Raw genomic sequence first — 19662 nt, 5'->3', positions numbered from 1 at the left:
GCCTTGTTCACACCAAGCGTGGAGCAGGTGCAGAGCAGTTGCAGACCGGATCAAAACTGCGTCCAATGTATTCCAATGGTATTTTTTGCTCCAGTTCACATGGCAGCGTGCAGTTTCAGAGCAGGTGAAAAAACTGCAGCAAGCCCTATTTCACCTGCTCTGGATTGCATGCAAACGCATCAAAAACGCATGCAACTGCCTGGAACGCACTGAAAGCCCATGTTAAACAAAAAAATATATATTATTTTTTTTTACCAAAAACGACCCAGAACGCATCAAAAACGCGGCAAAACCCACTCCACTGCGTGTGCAGAAACCTGAGCGGATCTGCTCTGCATTTGGTGTGAACAAGGCATTAGGGGGGCCTGCACTACTAAACAACAGAAAAGTGCATTTTACAACTGGCCAACTTAAAGGGAGGCACCTAATCATTGACCAGAAAAAGAAAGTAAGGGGCACTTCACCGCTAACCAACAATTGGGGGGGAGCTACAGTTCACCACTGACCAACAACAAAAGGAGAGGGGCACTTCACCACTGACTAAAGGTGGCCATACACTTTACAACCATAGCAAGACCGTAGTCTTGCGCACAACAGCCCGTTCGGCATTTGTCTCCCGAGCATCATTCAAACCAGCCAAAAATCGTACGATTTTCGGCTGGTTTTCCAGCATGCTCCTTAGACAAAAGACGTGCGACCTTACAGTAGAAACGGTCGCACGTCTTCATTCACACTGCACGATTCTCGTACGATCGCAGGATTTCCTGCAATTCTCGTACGAGAATCGTGCAGTGTATGGGCACCTTTAGAAAGGAAAGGGTCACTTCAATACTTACCAACAGTGAAAGGAGAGGGGAACTTAACCACTGACCAACGAGAGGAGAGGGAAACTTAACCACTGACCAACGAGAGGAGGGATGCACTTCACCACTGACTAAGAATGGAAGGGGAAACTTCACAAATGACCAACAATGTTAGGGCAGGCACTTTACCACTGGCCAACAAACGCAAGGGGGGCACTTTACCACTGATAACTTTGCATAACAAATTATCCAGAGAAACTCCCGACTATCCCGTGACCTACAGAATAATTTTATCTCTTCAGTGTGCCCAAAAAGAGCCCAGTTCTTTTACATACCTACCAATATACCTTGTCAATAATGTACTGTTATGTGTTTGGAGGATCTCTCATGGCACAACGGGCCCAGTCTAGAGTACTAGAGTTTGAGGGAGATGTCATTCTGCTCCTTGTTTTACCATTAGCATAGGAAAATATACAGTTACTGTTTAAGTAGCATTAGCAAGTTCAATAAAACTTGTTTGGTCAATATAACAAACCAGTTTATATCTTGCCCTCTAAATTTTCCTGAAATCCAGCAAATCAGGGCAGAGATAGATTACCAGAAGCCAACCAGAGAATGACGATGCGGAAGAAAACATTATTGATCAACATACCGTTAAACAGCCCATGAGGCTCTGTTCAAAGGGTCTTTGAAAGGCTCGAGGGTCTCCACACCAGTCCAAGAGCTCTGTAGCTGCATTGTGGAAGTTTGCTGGGTTTTGTAAGTGCTAAAATGCAACAAAAACACAAAAGCGGTAAGAAGAAAATCTAACATTCAGTGCATGACAAACTACAAACATAAGATGATCGAAAGACCCTACTGCCCCATAATGGTTCTTCATAAAAAGGTTTTGGATTTAGTTTTGGATGCGTTAGAAAGTGTCAAAATTCCTGCCAAGTTTAATTTCTGCCTTAGCTACATTAAGAAAAATGTCCCCTCACTTCCTGTGCCTGTGAAAAGAAAAGGGAGTATAGGCATCACTGGAACAGTAAGGGCCCAACAGCCACAAAAACAGCTCTAACCCCACACTACTAAAAAGGGTTTTGGTTTCATCTGTGCCATCATTGCAGAGGAATTTTTCTGACAGGAAATGAGAAATTCCCCCAATAGGAACACATATGGCAATAAAAACCTGACGGATGCTCTAACCCTTCCTAGTTGTGGGCAAACGGATTTGCAAATGATCTGGCCACCCAAAATGATATCTAAAGCTGACTGATATTTATGCTGGGAACCATACTAAAATGTCTGTACCGCTATGGAAGGACAACGGTATGAGAACTATATACACATACTGCTGTGCTATGTTATGATTTCCGCTTTGACTGCAGCTGCCTCATACAAATTGTATGAAATTGTAATTTGTAAATTACAAATTGTAAGCCTTAAGTGTACTGGGAGTCAACAAGCCAATTATTGGAAGAGTAGGTGTAAAGTGATCTTCCTTGGCCCGTACTCTGTCAAAGTATGGGTACCAATATAAAATAAAAAGCATTTGTTCAAAAGGAGGTCAGGAATCGAGAAAATTGTTTTACAGTAGAAACAGGCAAAATAGGTGAAGAAAAGTGAAATAGAAGTATAACAAGACATAGATCTTTGTAATAGTCCTTCAAATGGAAAGAACTTGCCAGGACACACTGGTATGCTAACGGGTGTGTGGGATCATCTTGATGTCTGCAGATTGGCTCTACAAATCTGTCATATGACCCTGCCCACACAGACTACACTACATTCCACAGTATATTAAAGCAGATAACATTTGTCTGCTACATGAAGTTTGTCCTTTTCCTAGATAACTGCATGTCCCATGACCTATTAGATCATGGAGTATGTCTAGAACATCCAGGACTAGGATACTGTGCATAGGAGAAATCTATTTGTGTTCAGGTTTTTTTTTTTTTAACGGGCTTCAAAATATTCTTAATTTCAAACAGGATTGCGAGACTGCTTAAATCAGAAAGTCACTTTACAGCAATAATTGTCCTACAATGTGTAATAAGGTTGATAAGCAACATAAAGACGCACATACAGGGCAAAAAAGTGTTTGCTTTAGAGCTAATAAACAAGAATTAGATTACTGACTGCAACCGTGTTGGACTGTGCTGGGTGATGTCAAGAGGTTGACTTAAAAGGCATACATCAAATGAACTAAGCCTTACATACAAGACTTCCTGGATTCAGTGTGCTTTTTTAAAAACTGCCTGAGGTTTCTAGGCACTGTCATGTATAGACGAGGCCCCTAAAAGCACTCGGGGCATGATTTGGCCTAATGAGTCATCACTGTCACTTTTACCAGATCATTCAAAAGCTTAACCAATAGCATACCCTAAATGGCCCTTGCTGCTGACTAGCCTAGCTAAGGCCTATAGAAAAATACTAGGTTTTGTAAAGTCTTTTACATATAACAATTTCACGCCTTACCCCATCAGTTCAAATACATGGGAAATAAAAATAAAAGGGAAACACATTATAAAACTCTTGTAAAAATGAAACCTCAAAGTGTAACCATGGACCCCTAGGCTAGTGATTCAGGTCCTTTTTGTTTTGTATGTTTAGGTTCGATGCCAGGCCATTGAAAATAAATGTGAACTTTTGTTCTGGGCAAAAATAAACATTCTTAGTATATTTTCTTTTCATGTTGAATTTAATATTAGGAAAATACTGCATCATGCTGAGCAGCATAGAAAATAAACAATTTCCTATAATCCTCAGCTCCATCTAGTGACCATAATGCAGTATTTTCCTAATATTCAATTCAACCTGAATACAATGAACTAAGAACATTGCTTTTTGCCTCCACACTGAACACATATTCACAGAGATTAGCAGGTTCAGTGGCCCTGCAAATTGTTTATAAATACACCCCACAGTGTAAATGAGCCTCTAGGTAGCTCAAGTTCAACATAAACCAGATATATTTAACTATGTAAAGATATGGCACTTTCCTGAAACAATCAGTTTTTCTGGTGAAAAGGTACATGAGGCACTACAAATTGAAAATATCTGCAAAATCCAGTTGGTAAGGACAGTATAAAGCAGGGATTTTTCCATAACACATACTAGAAATATCCTACCACAGACAGCATAAAACCCCTGTACCTCTCACACCAGTCTATAAAGTACTAAGCAGATGATTTCTCTCATTTTGACAATCCCCCAATATAGAGCACAACCTGTCTATCATAACCAGGATAATTGGAGTGAATGCAGCAATACATTAATTATCACATGCATTTAGCGTAGATTTTGAATAAAGCCGAACAACATGCAGCCAAATACACTAATATATATGTGGGAGGTGTGCTACCTGCCAAAGGATTGTTATTTCTCCTCCCGATCTTGGGACTTACAAAGTCTCATTTGACTGCACAGCAAGATTTATGACCTGAGTTTTCTTTACTGTTGTTAAACCAATACAGTTAGGTCACCTTCCTGCTCACAACTTGTGAGTGGGCAATGAAGGAGCAAAAACAGATGGTTGAGCTTATCTCTCTCTGCTCTCTTCTTCTATCAGCAGGTTCCTTCTCAGCCCATGTACATAGAGCACACCTGATTGTTCACTATTGATGCCCCTACAGTCGGATACTAAACCAAATTCAGGTAATTACACTAGAGGGTTTTTTTTAACGAATACTTGGTGTTATTTTACATGTGCCCAGAGTTCAGCTTTAAGAATAATCCAGTATATGTGATGTTAGTCATATTCTTCAATTGGTACAATCTGGAAATTGTGAGAAGAACATGACAGAGTAACCCCATCATAACTTCCTATCATCTGCTGTTGTTGCGAATCAACATATGCACAGAAATCATGTCTGTGGCAGTACATGGGCAATGAAATCTAACAAGTAGGAATGCATATTACAGTCTAGGAAATGGCTAATTCATGAAATGTTGTAATACCTGTTTTATGCACTGCAGACGGTCATTAGTCTGCTGTATATGCCTGTCCATAGAGTTCATCCTGACAATGAATTCTCTGCTTCTACCTGAAAGCCATGAAAGGTCTTCAAACCTACAAAATAAAGACACAGGTTAACACTCTTATTAGGAAATATAGATTTTTCTGTTCAGAAAAAACAAATAGAAAATACTCCCATACAAATGTATTGACTGTTAAATTGGACAGCTTGAATTAATGAATACTAATAAATGTATAGAATAGTAATATGTGTTATGAAACCATCTTCCAATATACTTCAAATGTTACCTGGAATTAGTTAAAATAGATTCAAAGGATAACTACTGAGAGAGTAAAATAAAGTCTTCCCAATAGTTTGAGCCCGAGTGCAACACACTGGGTCTATAGCTTGAGAACTGAGCGATCACAAACCGCCAACGCTCCCGAAGGGATTCCTCCCTCCCCTCTCTGTTGCTCCAGAGCTCATTGGAGTGAAAGACAGGGGACGGGGCGGCACAGTTGACTCCAGCGATAGAGAGGCAGAGCCAGCTGTTAATCAGGCCTTGGGGTAGATCCTGACAATATTGTTGTGATCTCTACCAGCTGCAGCACGGCTCTGCACTTTCAGCAGTAGCCCTCTATATGCTCACTTTGAGTGACAGGAGTACATTAGCAAATGTACTCCTGTGACCCAAAAGAGAACTAAAGGCAAAAAAAGGTTTGGTTATAGTTTTTTCTTTTAAAGAACTTCAGGGTTTTTTTTATCAGCCCTTGCAGTGGGGCTACCCCTGCACTGCAAGGGTTAAGTGCTCGTTTATGTCTAGGTTAAAAAACAAAAAACTAAGATATACTCACCCGAAGCTCCGAGCCGGCTTCTTCTTAGACCAGACCCATCCTTCCAACATCTCTCCCCTTCCTCTGCAGTGGTTTAAGGTCCCGTAAATCATCAACGTCTATATACAGTGTATAGACGTGAGGGTGCTGCGGGGAGGGGGAGAGAGCACTCTGACAGCTGGCCAAATTGGATCTTCGGGTGAGTATATCTTTGTTATTTTAGCACCTAGACACAAACTATGCACTTAACCCTTGCAGTGTAGGAGTAGCCCCACTGCAAGGGTTAATTTTTAAAAATCCTGGAGTTCTTCTTTAACTTTGCTGCAACAATGACCCAGTATCTAGTCAGGGCATTACTGTTTCAAGTTGTAGCTTCTGTGTGTTTACGTGGGTTTCCTGTGTGGTAAAGTATTTACCTAATACAAACAGTATGAAAAAAGAAAAAAAAAATCACTAAAATGTAGTGAACCTCTAAGCCAGTATTGTAAATGTATTGTAAGCTTCGACAACTGCCTCAAGGACATCAAAGCTCAATTTTCACTGTGGCTGGGACCTATGATTTTATAAAGCAATACAATAAACAGGAAAACACATTTACCAATTAGAGTTTTTAAATTGCCTTGTCGCTAGAGTTAAGCTGGATGTACACTGTTAGAATTCTTTTCGAACGTTCGTTCAAAATTGTTCATCAGAGCATTTGATCTTGGCATCATTGCGTCAAATAATTTAATTTGAAAGCCCTTAAAAATTGTTGCTTCAACCTGCTACTTGAATGGAATCCCACACATATTAAACAGGTTTCTTTTGTGCCTAGCACATGTGCAAAACAATATGCATGCTTTTTCCTGAACTAGAATTACATTTCCTGTTAGAATTTTGTTCGCTCAGATAAAAAAAAACAAAAAACGATTTTTTCATCCTGCTCCTTCCGTTTTCCTCATCACTACGGTTGAAAATGTACATTACTCAGACCCCACTAACCATTTGGATATCAAAACCAAATGAAAATATTCAAACAATATTCTATTGGTGTATGGCCAGCTTCATATATGGTACACACAAGTAGACCTAATACATAGGCCGCTGTCAGGCCCATGTAGGATGCTGTCACTGTGAGCTATCCCAGTACAGAGTGCCAGTCTGTTCCATGCACAGATAAGACTTTCTCCTGACTCCTGAGGATTAATCCATACCCTCCCTACTGTGAATCCTATTCCAGGGGGAGAAAAGTCAATAGATCTTCCTACAACTCTTTAGTATTTATTATCCTTGACATTTAGGTAAGGTGTAAATAACTTGTCATCAATGCGTTTGAGCCCCCAGACCTCACAAAGGCTGAAATGGATGTACTTCACACAGGTACCTATAGGAAATATATCCTTAGAAGAAATCTAAGACCATGCTACTACTGAGACAGGTGACCTGATACGAAAGATGGTTTTCATTCTGCATATAATCTCTTGCTTTGACGAATCTACATACAATAAATTAGCATTACAAAATAGAGATTTTATGCAAGGGGGCAAATAACACAGTGGGCCAGATAAACTATTGTCAGGGTACCAAATATTTGGCACACGGAAACCTGCTTTTTTGGATGTGCAAAAACAGTTGAATTTACACTCCACTGAAACCACCCACTGAAACCACATTTCTGCTGCTTTTGACACTGTAGACCACCTGCTCCTCCTCAAAAAACTCCACTCCTTGGGCCACAAGGCTCTGCTCTCTCATGGTTCTCCTCCTACCTAAGCGCTCCTTTAGTGTCACCTACAAATCTAACTCCTCCCCTCCTCTTCCTGTAGGGGTTCCTCAAGGATCTGTCCTTGGACCCCTTCTTTTCTTTATCTACACCTCTTCCCTTGGTCAGTTAATAACCTCACATGGTTTCCAATACCATCTCTATGCCGATGACACTCAAATCTATCTTTCTGCTCCACAACTCACCGCCTTAGTGCCTCTGAGAGTGACTAATCTACTAACTGACATATCGGTCTGGATGTTGCAACACTTCTTAAAACTCAACCTTTCAAAAAATGAGCTCATATTTCCTCCTGCTCGTGCACCTTCCCCAAACTTTTCCCTTGAGATTGTTAACACAACTATCCAGCCCTCCCCCCATGCCAAGGTCCTAGGTGTCATCCTCGACTCCGACCTCACCTTTCTTCCCCACATCCAATAACTATACAAATCCTGCCGCCTTCACCTTCGTAACATCTCCAAAATACTCCCCTTCCTCACCATTGAAACCGCAAAATTACTCATCCACTCACTTGTTATCTCTCGTCTTGACTATTGTAACTCCCTCCTCATTGTCCTACCTCTACACAAGCTATCCCCCCTTCAGTCTATCATGAATGCAGCTGCTAGACTCATTCACCTAACCAACCGCTCAGTGTCTGTCAATCCCTGCACTGGCTTCCAATAGCCCAAAGGATAAAATTAAAAATATTAACAACCACTTGCAAAGCCATCCACAACTCTGCCCCTGGCTACATCTCAAACCTGGTCTCAAAGTATCACCCTAACCGTCCCCTGCGCTCTTCAAAAGACCTCCTGCTTTACAGCTCCCTCATTAACTCCTCCCATGCTCACCTCCAGCACTTCACTACACTCTCTCCCATCCTATGGAACTCTCCACCCCAACCTGTCCGTCTATCTCCCAATCTGACTGCCTTTAGGCGATCCCTTAAGACTCATCTCTTCAGGGAAGCCTATCCCACCTCAACCTACTGAACTATCACTTTCTCAAACTATTCATCCCCACACAGCTACCTCCTAATGTATCACTTGCCCCTCCCTTATAGACTGTAACCCCTCAGGGGCAGGGCCCTCCTTACCATCTTGTCTTGAATTGTATTGTGATTGTAATGTCTTCCTTATATTGTAAAGAGCTGCGCAAACTGTTGGCGCTATATAAATCCTGTATAATAATAATTTGAAGGATTTGAAAAAGAAAGATGTGACTACTGCACCCATTGTAAATAAATAACAAAACATTTCACCGTCTGCACCAAATAAATAATGGTTTAGAAAATTAGTCAATATTTTGGCACAATAGAGGTGTGCAGTAGTGCGTCAAGAGGAAGATGGCTCAAGACAGTTACACATTCTACTATGCAATAAATAAACCATATGTGCTGCCACATAGTTTATTTGTGAAGCTCCAAATTAAAGATGTCACATGCGACAATTTGCATTACTCAACAATCTCTAATCTTTGTTTATCTGGCCCAGTGTATACTTGGCATCAATCTATTACACAGTAACTCCTAACCATCACAATTCACCAAATTGAAAAGGGTAATCATTAGAAATGATAAAAAGTCAAATATTTTAACGTCTTTGGCATCTTTTCTAACCCTATACAAATCAATACTCCTCCTTCCATTTATCTGCTAAGCTACATAGGCTGAGGATGGCCTGGTGGTAGCTTAGGATATTCTGCAAAAATTTGTAGAACAAGGCAAACCGCTCTCTCCACCTACTTATAATTTATATCATACCTACTTATATATTAGGAAAAGCTTTTAAGAAGAACATTTTTCACTTTTGATTTTTTTATCCCCATTTCCACTCTGTGCAGCAGGAGCGATGCAAGCCACAGTAAATCACACAACAGGCGGATTAGCCTCTGATGATAGAGCACTGCTGACCACTAGTTTAAGACTCTAGTGAGGTAGTAATTACATACACACTACCCCTGTGTTACAGCCTGTGTATCATATTACTCCCCAGGGGCTCCAGGGAAAGACACAACATAAGACTTTTAATTGATTGAAAAGGTGCAGCCATCACCTCTAATCCTTCTGTATGTATACATGTGCGCACACAAAAAATACTGAGTGAAGATGGATATCTTTCTGTAACCATCATATTGATACATTCCTTCTGTCTGCATTCCATGCACAGGATTATGGGAGCAAAATTCAAATGTGAAATTTAAACTGAGAAAATTAAATAATGGTTATAGCCAAGCATTAAGGAGCAATCGGGAATCGAAACAGCTCTTTAGATTGATATTTACCACAACCACTAAAGCTGGCCACAAGTTTTATCGCCTGATTGGGCAAAGTGTATCTAAACCCAAGAAGAACAATGTAACATACTGCAGCTTACCAATAATTAGATTTGGTGGCTGCATTAGTTTCATTTTTCAGGTTTGCTCCCGTAAATATACCTGGTGATCCTGCCAGTAACACACTTCCTGTCATAGGGTGACAAGGCTCATTCACTGTACTGTATCGATGCAAGAGCTGCGTGGTCATCGTAGGGCAGGATTACAGAATGCCTCCCCCTTTCCATAACATTGAGAGGTGTTCTACAGTTCAGCTGAGAACAATGTTAACTAATGACAGTCAACACAGGCAGGGAGCACAGGATGTTATTAGCTCACATGATTTCTGTCAGGAACAGGTATGTGTACTTATCAAATAGATATCAAATGCTTTTACTGGTATATAAAATCAGACCAAAAGGTAACACATAAGAAAAGTTCATTGTTAAAGTTTACTATGTAGAGCAACGGTCTACCTAAAGCCTAACTCTAGGCATAAACATGTTTTTCTAGGCAATTATTCAATACAGAGTAATTACTGCCTTAATCCACATACCCACGGTCTTCCTTCCCTCTCTGTTATGATGGCTGGTCCCCCTAAGCCGCTATTCTCAATGCCCCTCTTACCAACATCATCACGTGCAATCCAGGATCAGCGACCACTAGCGGCTGCAGGAGTCTGGATTTAAAGAATTAAAGCCAAGGCTTTTTTTTGGGTCACAGGAATACATTTATCAATGTACTTCTGTGACCCAAAGTAAGCATCTAGCAGGTGACTGCCAACTATTTGCTGACAGAGCTGAGCTTCACGCAGGAAAGATCCCGACTATATTGTTGGGATCCACCCTGCTGCCTGATTGACAGCTGACAGCTCTCTATACCTAGAGTAAGGTGTGCCCGCCCTCTCCCCTCTCTGTCCCTCTAATAAGACGCTGGAGGAACAGGGAAGGGGGCAATCTCTGTGGGGAGCGGTGACTGATATTTACAACTCTCTGCATTGAGAAGACTGTGAACGAAGTGATCAGTGGTTCGTGATCGCTCAGCTCTCGATCTATAGACCTGCAGTCTCACACATCGACTCTAAGTATTGGGAAGACTATATTTTACTCTCCAAATACTTCTCCTTTAAGTTAAACATTATTCTGCATTAGCTTATCCTCTTGAAAACATGCACTATATTATTTATCAGGTGGAAGGAAGGGGGAGGAAATGGTGGGACACAATGTTAACTATTTATTGAATGCCTGCTGTTCCACTTTATAAAACACTTCACGCAAATTATTTTGATCACCTATGTCCTGCACTATATAGTTAATGCATTTTAATTACCAAACACATCAAATCCAATCAAAATCTGAGTATAATACAAAATCTTAAATTTGGTCCAGGACTAGAGAGTCTGCACAATCAGGGCCTGCCTTTAAACACACCTTTACAATATATTCAGCACAAGACCATAATCTAAAATCTAATCTATGTAAAAGTCTTTACATACACCCTGCCAAGACCCTAGTCCTGCCTTGTAACCAAAAGAGGAATTTGAGCAATGCCATGCACTTACCATGATACAATGTCACCTGCATCAGTGTGATATCAATATACTTTAATAACAAAATGGTATCAAAGCCAGTGAATCCATGATAAAAGAACAGTTTCATAATCTGGAAGAGAAACTGGGGTGCCAGTACCATCTGGTCTACTGCAACTTTTCCTCCTTCTCATCAACCCAGAGCCTTGTGAAGCAACAAGTGGTAGTATAGATCAAAACTAACTTCACTCCTGCAGTATGAAACACTTGCAAAATTTCTTCAAACTGCATGCTGTCAGATTGCCATTGCCAGCTGTCAGTTACAAGCCAGCAGCCTGTAATGAGCATTGCATTTTGTAACTATGACTTTACTTCCGCAAGAGAGTGGGAAGCATTGACAGCGCTGCTTGCCCACATCACTGTTCACCAAGCTTCTAGAGCTTTAAGGCAACTTTCAAAAGTGAATAACTTGGGAAGAGTTATGTAGCCCATACATGGAGTAGTTTGTGAAAGAAGTACACAAAGGCAATCAACTAGTTTGTCAACCAATATTATACTAATGTATGCAAGAAATTAAGATTTACTAGCCAGACGGAAAAGAACATTAAATAACAAAAATTAAATAAACTGTTAAAGGGAATGATTAAGGACTACTTGGTAGAATTTGTTCAGGATAATGGTATAGTTAATGACAATCAGCATGGGTTCAGTAAAGACCGTTCCTGTCAGACTAACCTACTAACTTTTTACGAGGGGGTAAGTAGATATCTGGATGGAGGGAGGCCGGTGGATGTGGTATATCTGGATTTCTCAAAGGCTTTTGATACGTTACCACATAAACGCTTACTACACAAGCTGAGATCCATGGGCATAGATGGAAGGGTGTGTACATGGATAGAGAACTGGCTAAAGGAACGGGTATAGAGAGTATCAATAAATGGTGCCCTTTCAGACTGGGCTAGTGTCATTAGCGGTGTGCCTCAGGGTTCTGTGCTGGGACCCATGCTTTTCAACCTGTTTATTAACGACATCGGGGAGGGAGTAAACAGCGATATCTCAGTGTTTGCTGACGATACCAAAATTGGGAGGGTAATAGAAACAGACCAAGATAGTATAACATTGCAGGAGGACCTGGATAAAATAAGGGAGTGGGCAACTATGTGGCAGATGAGGTTTAATGTCGAAAAATGCAAAGTTATGCACTTTGGGATTAAAAATAGGCAAATGGGTTATACAATAATGGGTATGCCGCTAGGGAAGTCTGAAATGGAGAAAGATTTGGGGGTCACTGTAGACCATAAACTGAATAATAGATTACAGTGCCAGGTTGCTGTAAGCAAAGCTAGTAGAATCCTGTCCATCAAGAAGGGAATGTTTTGCAGGGACAGGTCTATAATTTTGCCACTTTACACATCACTGGTTCGGCCTCACCTGGAGTATGCGGTGCAGTTTTGGGCACCGGTACACAGAAAGGATGTCCTTGAGCTGGAGAAAGTCCAAGGGAGGGCAACCAAACTCATCAAGGGGATGGAGGACCAGAACTATGAGACAAGGCTACTAAATTTAAATATGTTTACGTTGGAAGTAAGGAGATTAAGGGGGGGCATGATTTTCATGTACAAAACGTTCAATAGTCATAGCAACAAACTCTTTAAGATTAATTCTGTAACAAAGACTAGAGGCCACCGCCTAAAACTGGTAGAAAAAAATTCAAACACAAGGGGTAAAGGGGGTTCTTTTCAGTTCGTGCGATTAGGGTCTGGAACTCGCTGCCACAAGCAGTGATTTCCGCAAATAGTCTGAAATCATTCAAGAAGCTTTTGGACGATTTCCTGAGAGACCATAATGTACAAGGGTACAGGTACTCTTAAGAATGAGAAGACTCAGGGACCTATACACACACACACACACACACACACAATAGGTTGGACTTGATGGACTTATGTCTTTATTTAACCTCAAATAATATGTAATTATGTATGTAAATTGAAAGTGTATTATCAGGAAAATAACTGGAAACCAACACATAGAAAGATAGACAGATTGATGCAATCTGCCACTTCTACAGTATGTTACTAACGTAATATAAATACCAGTATGTGGACTCTTTAAACCTATACGAGGCATAAAAGATGTATTGGTCTATTAAAGTATGGGAATATCAGGAAAGACAGTCTCATCTCTATTTAGTATAAAACAACATTATTATTAATAACCTTAATGATAGGAAGCACTTGCCTGTAGACATTTTTTGCTTTTACCAGTAGATGTCTCCATTCCCTACCAAAGAAAATTCAAGCTGTGCTGTCCAGACAGTCTGCTCTATGTTTCTTTAAGCCTTTACAAGTCCCTACAAATCCTCTGCTGCTGCTTCCTAACAGGGAGCACTAAAGCTGACACTGTCTGTATGACCTTGTGGTTATTGATTAACTATCTCCCCATTCCCTGCCATCTTTCACACCTCCAGGGCTTGCAAACAGAGAGCTTAGGAGCAGCAGTCAAACACACTGACAGCCACTCTAAAGAAAAAACTGATCTTAAACACACAGAGGTGAACAGACTTAACAGAGGCAAAACAGCGGAAAATTGCAGATTCTGGTACAGCAAAAGGCAGGAGCCAGGATAGAAGAGGCACAAGTTATGGGGAGAGGAAGAAATTAAGATAACGTAGAGGTGACTGGAGCAATGGAAATGAGCGGAAGACTGATGAATGAAATGTTTACAAGAGCACAGCCACAAAGGCTGGACAGCATATTGTATGACTGAGGCTGAATGTAGTACAATCAATATAACACCTGGCGAGACTAAAGCTGGCCATGCACCAGTACAACTTTAGGTGAAAAAATGTAGTGGAATGTTCATTTAATTGTCTAATAATTAGAGGGGTCAAATCAACAATCGATTTCAACTGTAATACCCCAAAATTTCAAAAGAGCATGTTGGAAAACTTTTCTCAAACGGATGAAATTCTAACAGTGAATGTGGTTTACGTTTGGGAGATTCCATTCATTCCAAAATTCAATTTTAATCGACATTGAAGTCTCTGATGGCATCATTTAATGTTCCGATTCCATTTTTTGTATGAACGTTGGTAAGGTCCTCCGAGAAAGATGGCAACTATATAAAAGATGGCTAAATGGAAAACAATATCAATATATAAACACATCAAGAAAACCACAAGCACACATACAAGGCAATGGTTTAGGCGGTTCAGCATAATAATCTGTCTGGAACTGTTCCGTTATGACATTTTTAGCGCCTCTTTTACTACAGTATAACACTGAACTATAAATTCAAATCTTGGCTAGGATGTTGCATTTAACAGAACATAGCACTATGAAATGTAAGTATGCACACATGGCAGAGGACTGGTTGTGCACTAAGTGAAAGCAGCAGTGCAGTCAAATGGAATTTCAATTTTCAATCTTCAAATTACAGCTTTCAAACGGGCCATTATTTTGGAATTTACGATTATATAAGAAGTGATATTGGTAGTACGGCAAAAAGAGTACATCAGTGACCTGACAAAGAGTTAATTTTGGATTGCACCTTTCAAAAATCACAGACAGGAGCGACAACAGCTTGTGTGAGTCTCCTGCTCGCCTCCTCTGGGAGGAATATCAGTGAAGCACAGAAATTGGTTCATCACCATGCACATCTGTAGCCGTGTTTAAAGAAAAGCAGAGAGAGCTCTGTGGCCAACACACAGGCGGCATGTTTGGGAACAAAATGGCAGAGCTTCCCACTCTCATATAATTAACGCTTTGCTTCTGTGAACTGACTGCTTTTGATATGTCCAGTTTCTGAAACAGATAAGTGCTATGTATGGTTATGTTTTCAATACTGCAAATTAAAAAAAAAAAAACACTGGCGAACAAGTGTCTGAATCTGTTTGCTTTCTGACCAATTATTATTATTACTACAGTAAATATGTAATAAAAATGCCTATTTTAAACTGCAATTGACCTTAGCCTTTTCGGTGAAGGGTCATTATGCAGTGGTTAAAATAATAGGGCCAACGCAGTTTATGATTGGGTGGAGGAAAGGATAACATTTAGCTATGTGATTCTGGCGGTATTGTTGCTATTTTGAATGCTTGGTTGTGATGCAGTTAAGCAGGGTTGCAATCTCCCCCAGCACCAGCAGCCTGTGACAGCACTGCCTCAAGTCTCTTTCTAGCTCACATTCTCTTCAAGGCTCCCATCCAAAGTGCCCTCTCCCTATTCTACCCTCCCCTGGTACAGACAAATGAACAAGCATAAACTCTGACTGTCCCACAGCAAAGTTAACTGATCTATCAGTTTATTAAAAATAGCTTGCAGGCAAAAATGCTAATTCTCCCGCAGCAGTAAGAGCCTCAGCAAAATGATCCATATCTAAAAGCTTACAGATTACATACAGTTGTTCTAACTACTGCCCTGACCACACAAATTTCAAGTTCCACTTGGGGGGGCTTCAGTTCTTTCACTGTCTTTGCAAGCTGTCTCCTAAATTGCAAGTTAACCCCTTTCAGCGAATAAGAAATTCAGACAGTAGTGACATGCCATGGGATTATTTCAAACCCTAGAGGACGATGTGTGTTGGGAATCCACCACCACGTAAGTTTCCCTCGAGTCGACTGTTACCTGGTCCCTTGTGTGTGACACATCAGTCTGTCTTGGTTGTAGAGCACCCCGCTGGGATGTAATAAAGAGGACTGCAAATATGCAAGTCACGCAGGTCCCCCTCCCATTTCAATTTATGCCTCAAAGTTTCCCCTTGCAAAGCCATATCTCTGACACAAGTGAGTGTTGCAAGGGAATGGTTCTGAGACCTCAATTTCCAGCACAATAAAACATGTGGAAGTGATGACCCACGTTTTAGACCACAGCTAAGACCTGCGGTGTGGTTAAAGGGCTGTGATTCACTGTTCAGTGGGAGAATGGGAGAGAGAGAGGAAGGGAAGGAGTGACAGCTAGCGGATAGAAGACAAGAAGTGAATAGAAAAGGGGGGGCGGGGATTGAGCACGCTTTGTGCAGGCAGGACAGAGTTAAAAGGAAAGCAAAATGGAGTGTATCCAGGGTGAAATGTGAAAACAGAAACAAAATAATCTGCTGTGTTTAGCTAGGGAAACGTGAATGGGGCACAAAGATAAATATAAGAATGGGATGCTGGATCAAAAGACTACATAAACATCCTACAAAACAACTGCTGTACTAACTCTGTGCTAATTACCCAAATAAGATCTTCCTTTAGTTCTCAGACCATCCCAAGCAGTTCCCAATTTACCATAGCTCTGTATTTTATTTATTTTTTACAAGCAGTGCTTTAGATGAAGTGGCAGTTGTACATTAATTACAGAGTTAATTAATTAGGTGCTATCGTGTAATCATGTTGTAATTCATTGGTTTACTCTCAAGTGTATGAAGAAGTACTCAGAGATGAAAGCAAAGCAACAAGTAATATTTTTACCAATTAACGCGGTGAGTTTCCTGTGAAGGGAGCCTATGCAGGATGTCTGCTAGCACCCAGCAAGATACCTGTTCTAGTCTGGACTTTGAAATAAGACTTACTATACATATGCTGACAGAAATTGGATGGCACTTTCAACGTGGCAGAAAATCACCCAGACTATTTATTGCAGTATACAGTATATTTTTGCTGTTCTATTGCAGTACCACTTTAAACATGTTTTTTTTTAGGGTGAATGGATTTGGTCAACAAGCACCTTCGTTTTATATTTTGGAATATTGTTCGCCAAAAGCAACAAAAAAAAATCCTCTAGAAATCTACATGTTGTAATATTTCAAACACTGGAATGGAGGGATGGATGGAGGGATGGACATATAGATATCTTTAACAACAATTTCAATGACTGTCAAAAGAGTAGAGTTGTTCCAGATGTTAAGTTTCTACTGCAAGTAGTATCTGTCTGCTAATTATGTATTCTCCCTGGTAGCACCCTGTATTCACACACAGGCAACGTGAAACCAGGGAGTAGAATTAATTACAATCTGACATATTCCATCTCCTGCTAGTGCCTCCCAAGATAATGTTTTTTTTTCAGAGTTACTATAATTAGCCATTGGCTTGATCATCTCCCCTTCCATTGCTGCAAGGGCACCTTCACCGCAACTCCCCAAATGTCATATTGATATATGGTTATATGGCATACACCATGTACAATCCTCCCTACCCACAACATCACCCTATTTATATTATATACAGCAGGTGAACAATACTGGCCATTTATGATTTCAGTTATGCCTTAAACAAAGAAAAAGATTAAAACTACACGGGGGACAATGGTGAAATTAATAGGAGCTGAAAGACCTGAATACTTCCCCTCACCCAACATGTATAACTGTAGCATGTATGTTTCACATATTTACTTTGGTAGCCATTGTGAACTAAAATTAAAGAAGTACTCCAGGATCTTCAAAAGTTAACCCTTGCAGTAGGGCAACCCCACACTGCAAGGGTTAACGGCTCATTTTGATCTAGGGGCATAAATAAAGAGAATATCTTAGAAAAAGAACATTTGCAAAACCAGTCCTCACAGCTTCTTCTCCCTGGGCTCCAGCAGCCCAATCCCCGCTGATGTCATCACGTCTATGCAAGGTCCATTCACTTGCATTAGACGCAAGTATGCCGAAGGACATACCACAGCCAGAGTGGAGGGGAAGAGAGGCGAGCGGTCACCGCTGCAGGATAAAGGATCAGGTGAGTATCTTATTTATTCGTCTTCGTAGACCAAAAGAGGCAGTTAACACTTGCAATGTGGAGGTAGCTTTAAACAGAGAAAAAGCTCCAATACCATCTGACACTGGAGTTTTCCCAGGGTGGGCCACAAAGCACCCTATGCCTGAAACTGGTGTATGTACAGGCCTGAACCTCCACTTGGGTGTAAAGAGAGAACACCATTATATTCCTTAACTGTGCACGGTGTCCCATCCACCTGGCTTTTATCCTGACCTGTATAGTTATTTTGGGTCAATGACTCAAGGGATAAGCATGGCTGTAAGGTAACAAGCTCAGGAGAGGTCAACAATGGCAGCTTACATGTTTCTCTTTGCACTAGTTTCTTTTAATATTAGGTGCCTCATAAGTGATTTGCAGTTTCTGCTTAGGTTGATCACCTGATCACAGGGAAGAGAGAAGTGATGCAGTGCACTGCTATACCTGCAATATGCACCTAAATATAAGAGGTCTTTGAGGGCCTTTTGTTTCTTAGGGGCACTGTGCACACATATTTATGTAGCAGTGCATGGCTAACAGTTAATTGGATAACTGTCTGGTGTTTCTACTGCTCCACCATTTTTGTCTTGCACACTTATATCCCTGCTACAGCAGAATTAGCACAAGGATCCAATCGGTTGTGCTGCACTGTTCATGTGCTAACAATGGACATGCAGATAGAAGGAAAGAAAAGAATAGAACAGAGGTGAGCACATAATTCTGCTGCTTCACTTTTGCACTCTCCAGGCACAGAATGAGGAAAGGTCAAGATCTTTAAGTCTTACGTAACTTAAGCAGAGAAAAATCAGGTCTCCTGCCAGACAGGGCTCTGCTGTAACTCACCCAACTGGATAATCAGAAATACAAATCCTAAATGTACCCACACACTGTTCGAATTTCGTCTGCTTTTTTGGGGAACCCTTTCGATTGGCATCCCTTGATCAGCTCTTCGAAGGAGCTGGTCGGAAAATCTTCGAATGATCTGGTTGGTAAATCTTCGAATGATCAGAGCCGGCAGCCAATGAGCTGCCCGCTCTGTTTGGGTATTCTGACAGGTGCCGGCAGCCGCTGTATGTAAATAGCGGGTATTCCTCGATCGACACGCTGTTCGTGTTGGAGGAATTGGGCCTACTTTTTCCGTCCAACCCGTGGGTTAAAATAAATCAGTGTATGGCCAGCTTTAGACAAGTAAAAATCAGTCCCCTTCATGTATTTTATCTATTTAGCTGTTTACCTGAAGTGCAGCTTTAGGTGATTTAGCCATTTAAAAAAAAGGAATGCTAAGCACCATACAAATATGATAGCAGTTCAAAAGACACCATTTATTGTATATGGAGAGTACACATAGACATTTTTAAACTTAGCTTCTACACACTACCATGAACAGCAAGTAACATATTGAGAAGGCAATTAGTAACCTACAGCAGGCATTTACCAAACATTCATTAAGCCTCTGTTAGATGCTTGTTAAGCTACAACCATCATTCCCATTAAGGTCTCTATTCAAAACTCCCAGACTGGAGTTGAAGGGTGCTTAGAGGTCTTTAGGAAAGCTGCTCAACACTTTTAAATGACTGCTGAACGTGATGCTCTTCAGACTAGTGTTTGCAAGTCAAGATTAAAAAGTACCTGTGTGTATTTAACATAAATTTGCCTTGACCAAGTCTGTACCCACATGAGGGCCAAATGCTTGCTTATCATCCACTAACCCATGTTTAACAGAAGGAGGAGTGGAGTTCTGCAAAGTCAAGGTAAAGTGTGCATGCGGTCTCTCAATTATAG

The 19662-nt window shown here is 40.8% G+C and overlaps 1 protein-coding gene across 1 annotated transcript in view; it reads right to left on the bottom strand.

The window, feature by feature from the left end:
* The window catches only part of ZMIZ1 (zinc finger MIZ-type containing 1), a 239931-nt gene that overhangs the window by 79248 nt on the left and 141021 nt on the right, over positions 1-19662 (bottom strand). Inside the window, exons 4-5 of the mRNA XM_018567827.1 lie at positions 4746-4857; positions 1456-1569 (exon numbers count right to left, since the gene is read on the bottom strand). Of these exons, the coding sequence (XP_018423329.1) occupies positions 1456-1569; positions 4746-4805 (174 nt within the window). The 5' untranslated portion in view covers positions 4806-4857. The remainder of the gene's footprint in view (positions 1-1455; positions 1570-4745; positions 4858-19662) is intronic.

Source organism: Nanorana parkeri, unplaced genomic scaffold (assembly GCF_000935625.1).
Source record: "Nanorana parkeri isolate BGI_ZX_2015 unplaced genomic scaffold, ASM93562v1 scaffold1100, whole genome shotgun sequence".
In the NCBI taxonomy this organism is placed as follows: Eukaryota; Metazoa; Chordata; class Amphibia; order Anura; family Dicroglossidae; genus Nanorana; species Nanorana parkeri.
This window is presented reverse-complemented; position numbering and strand designations above follow the sequence as displayed.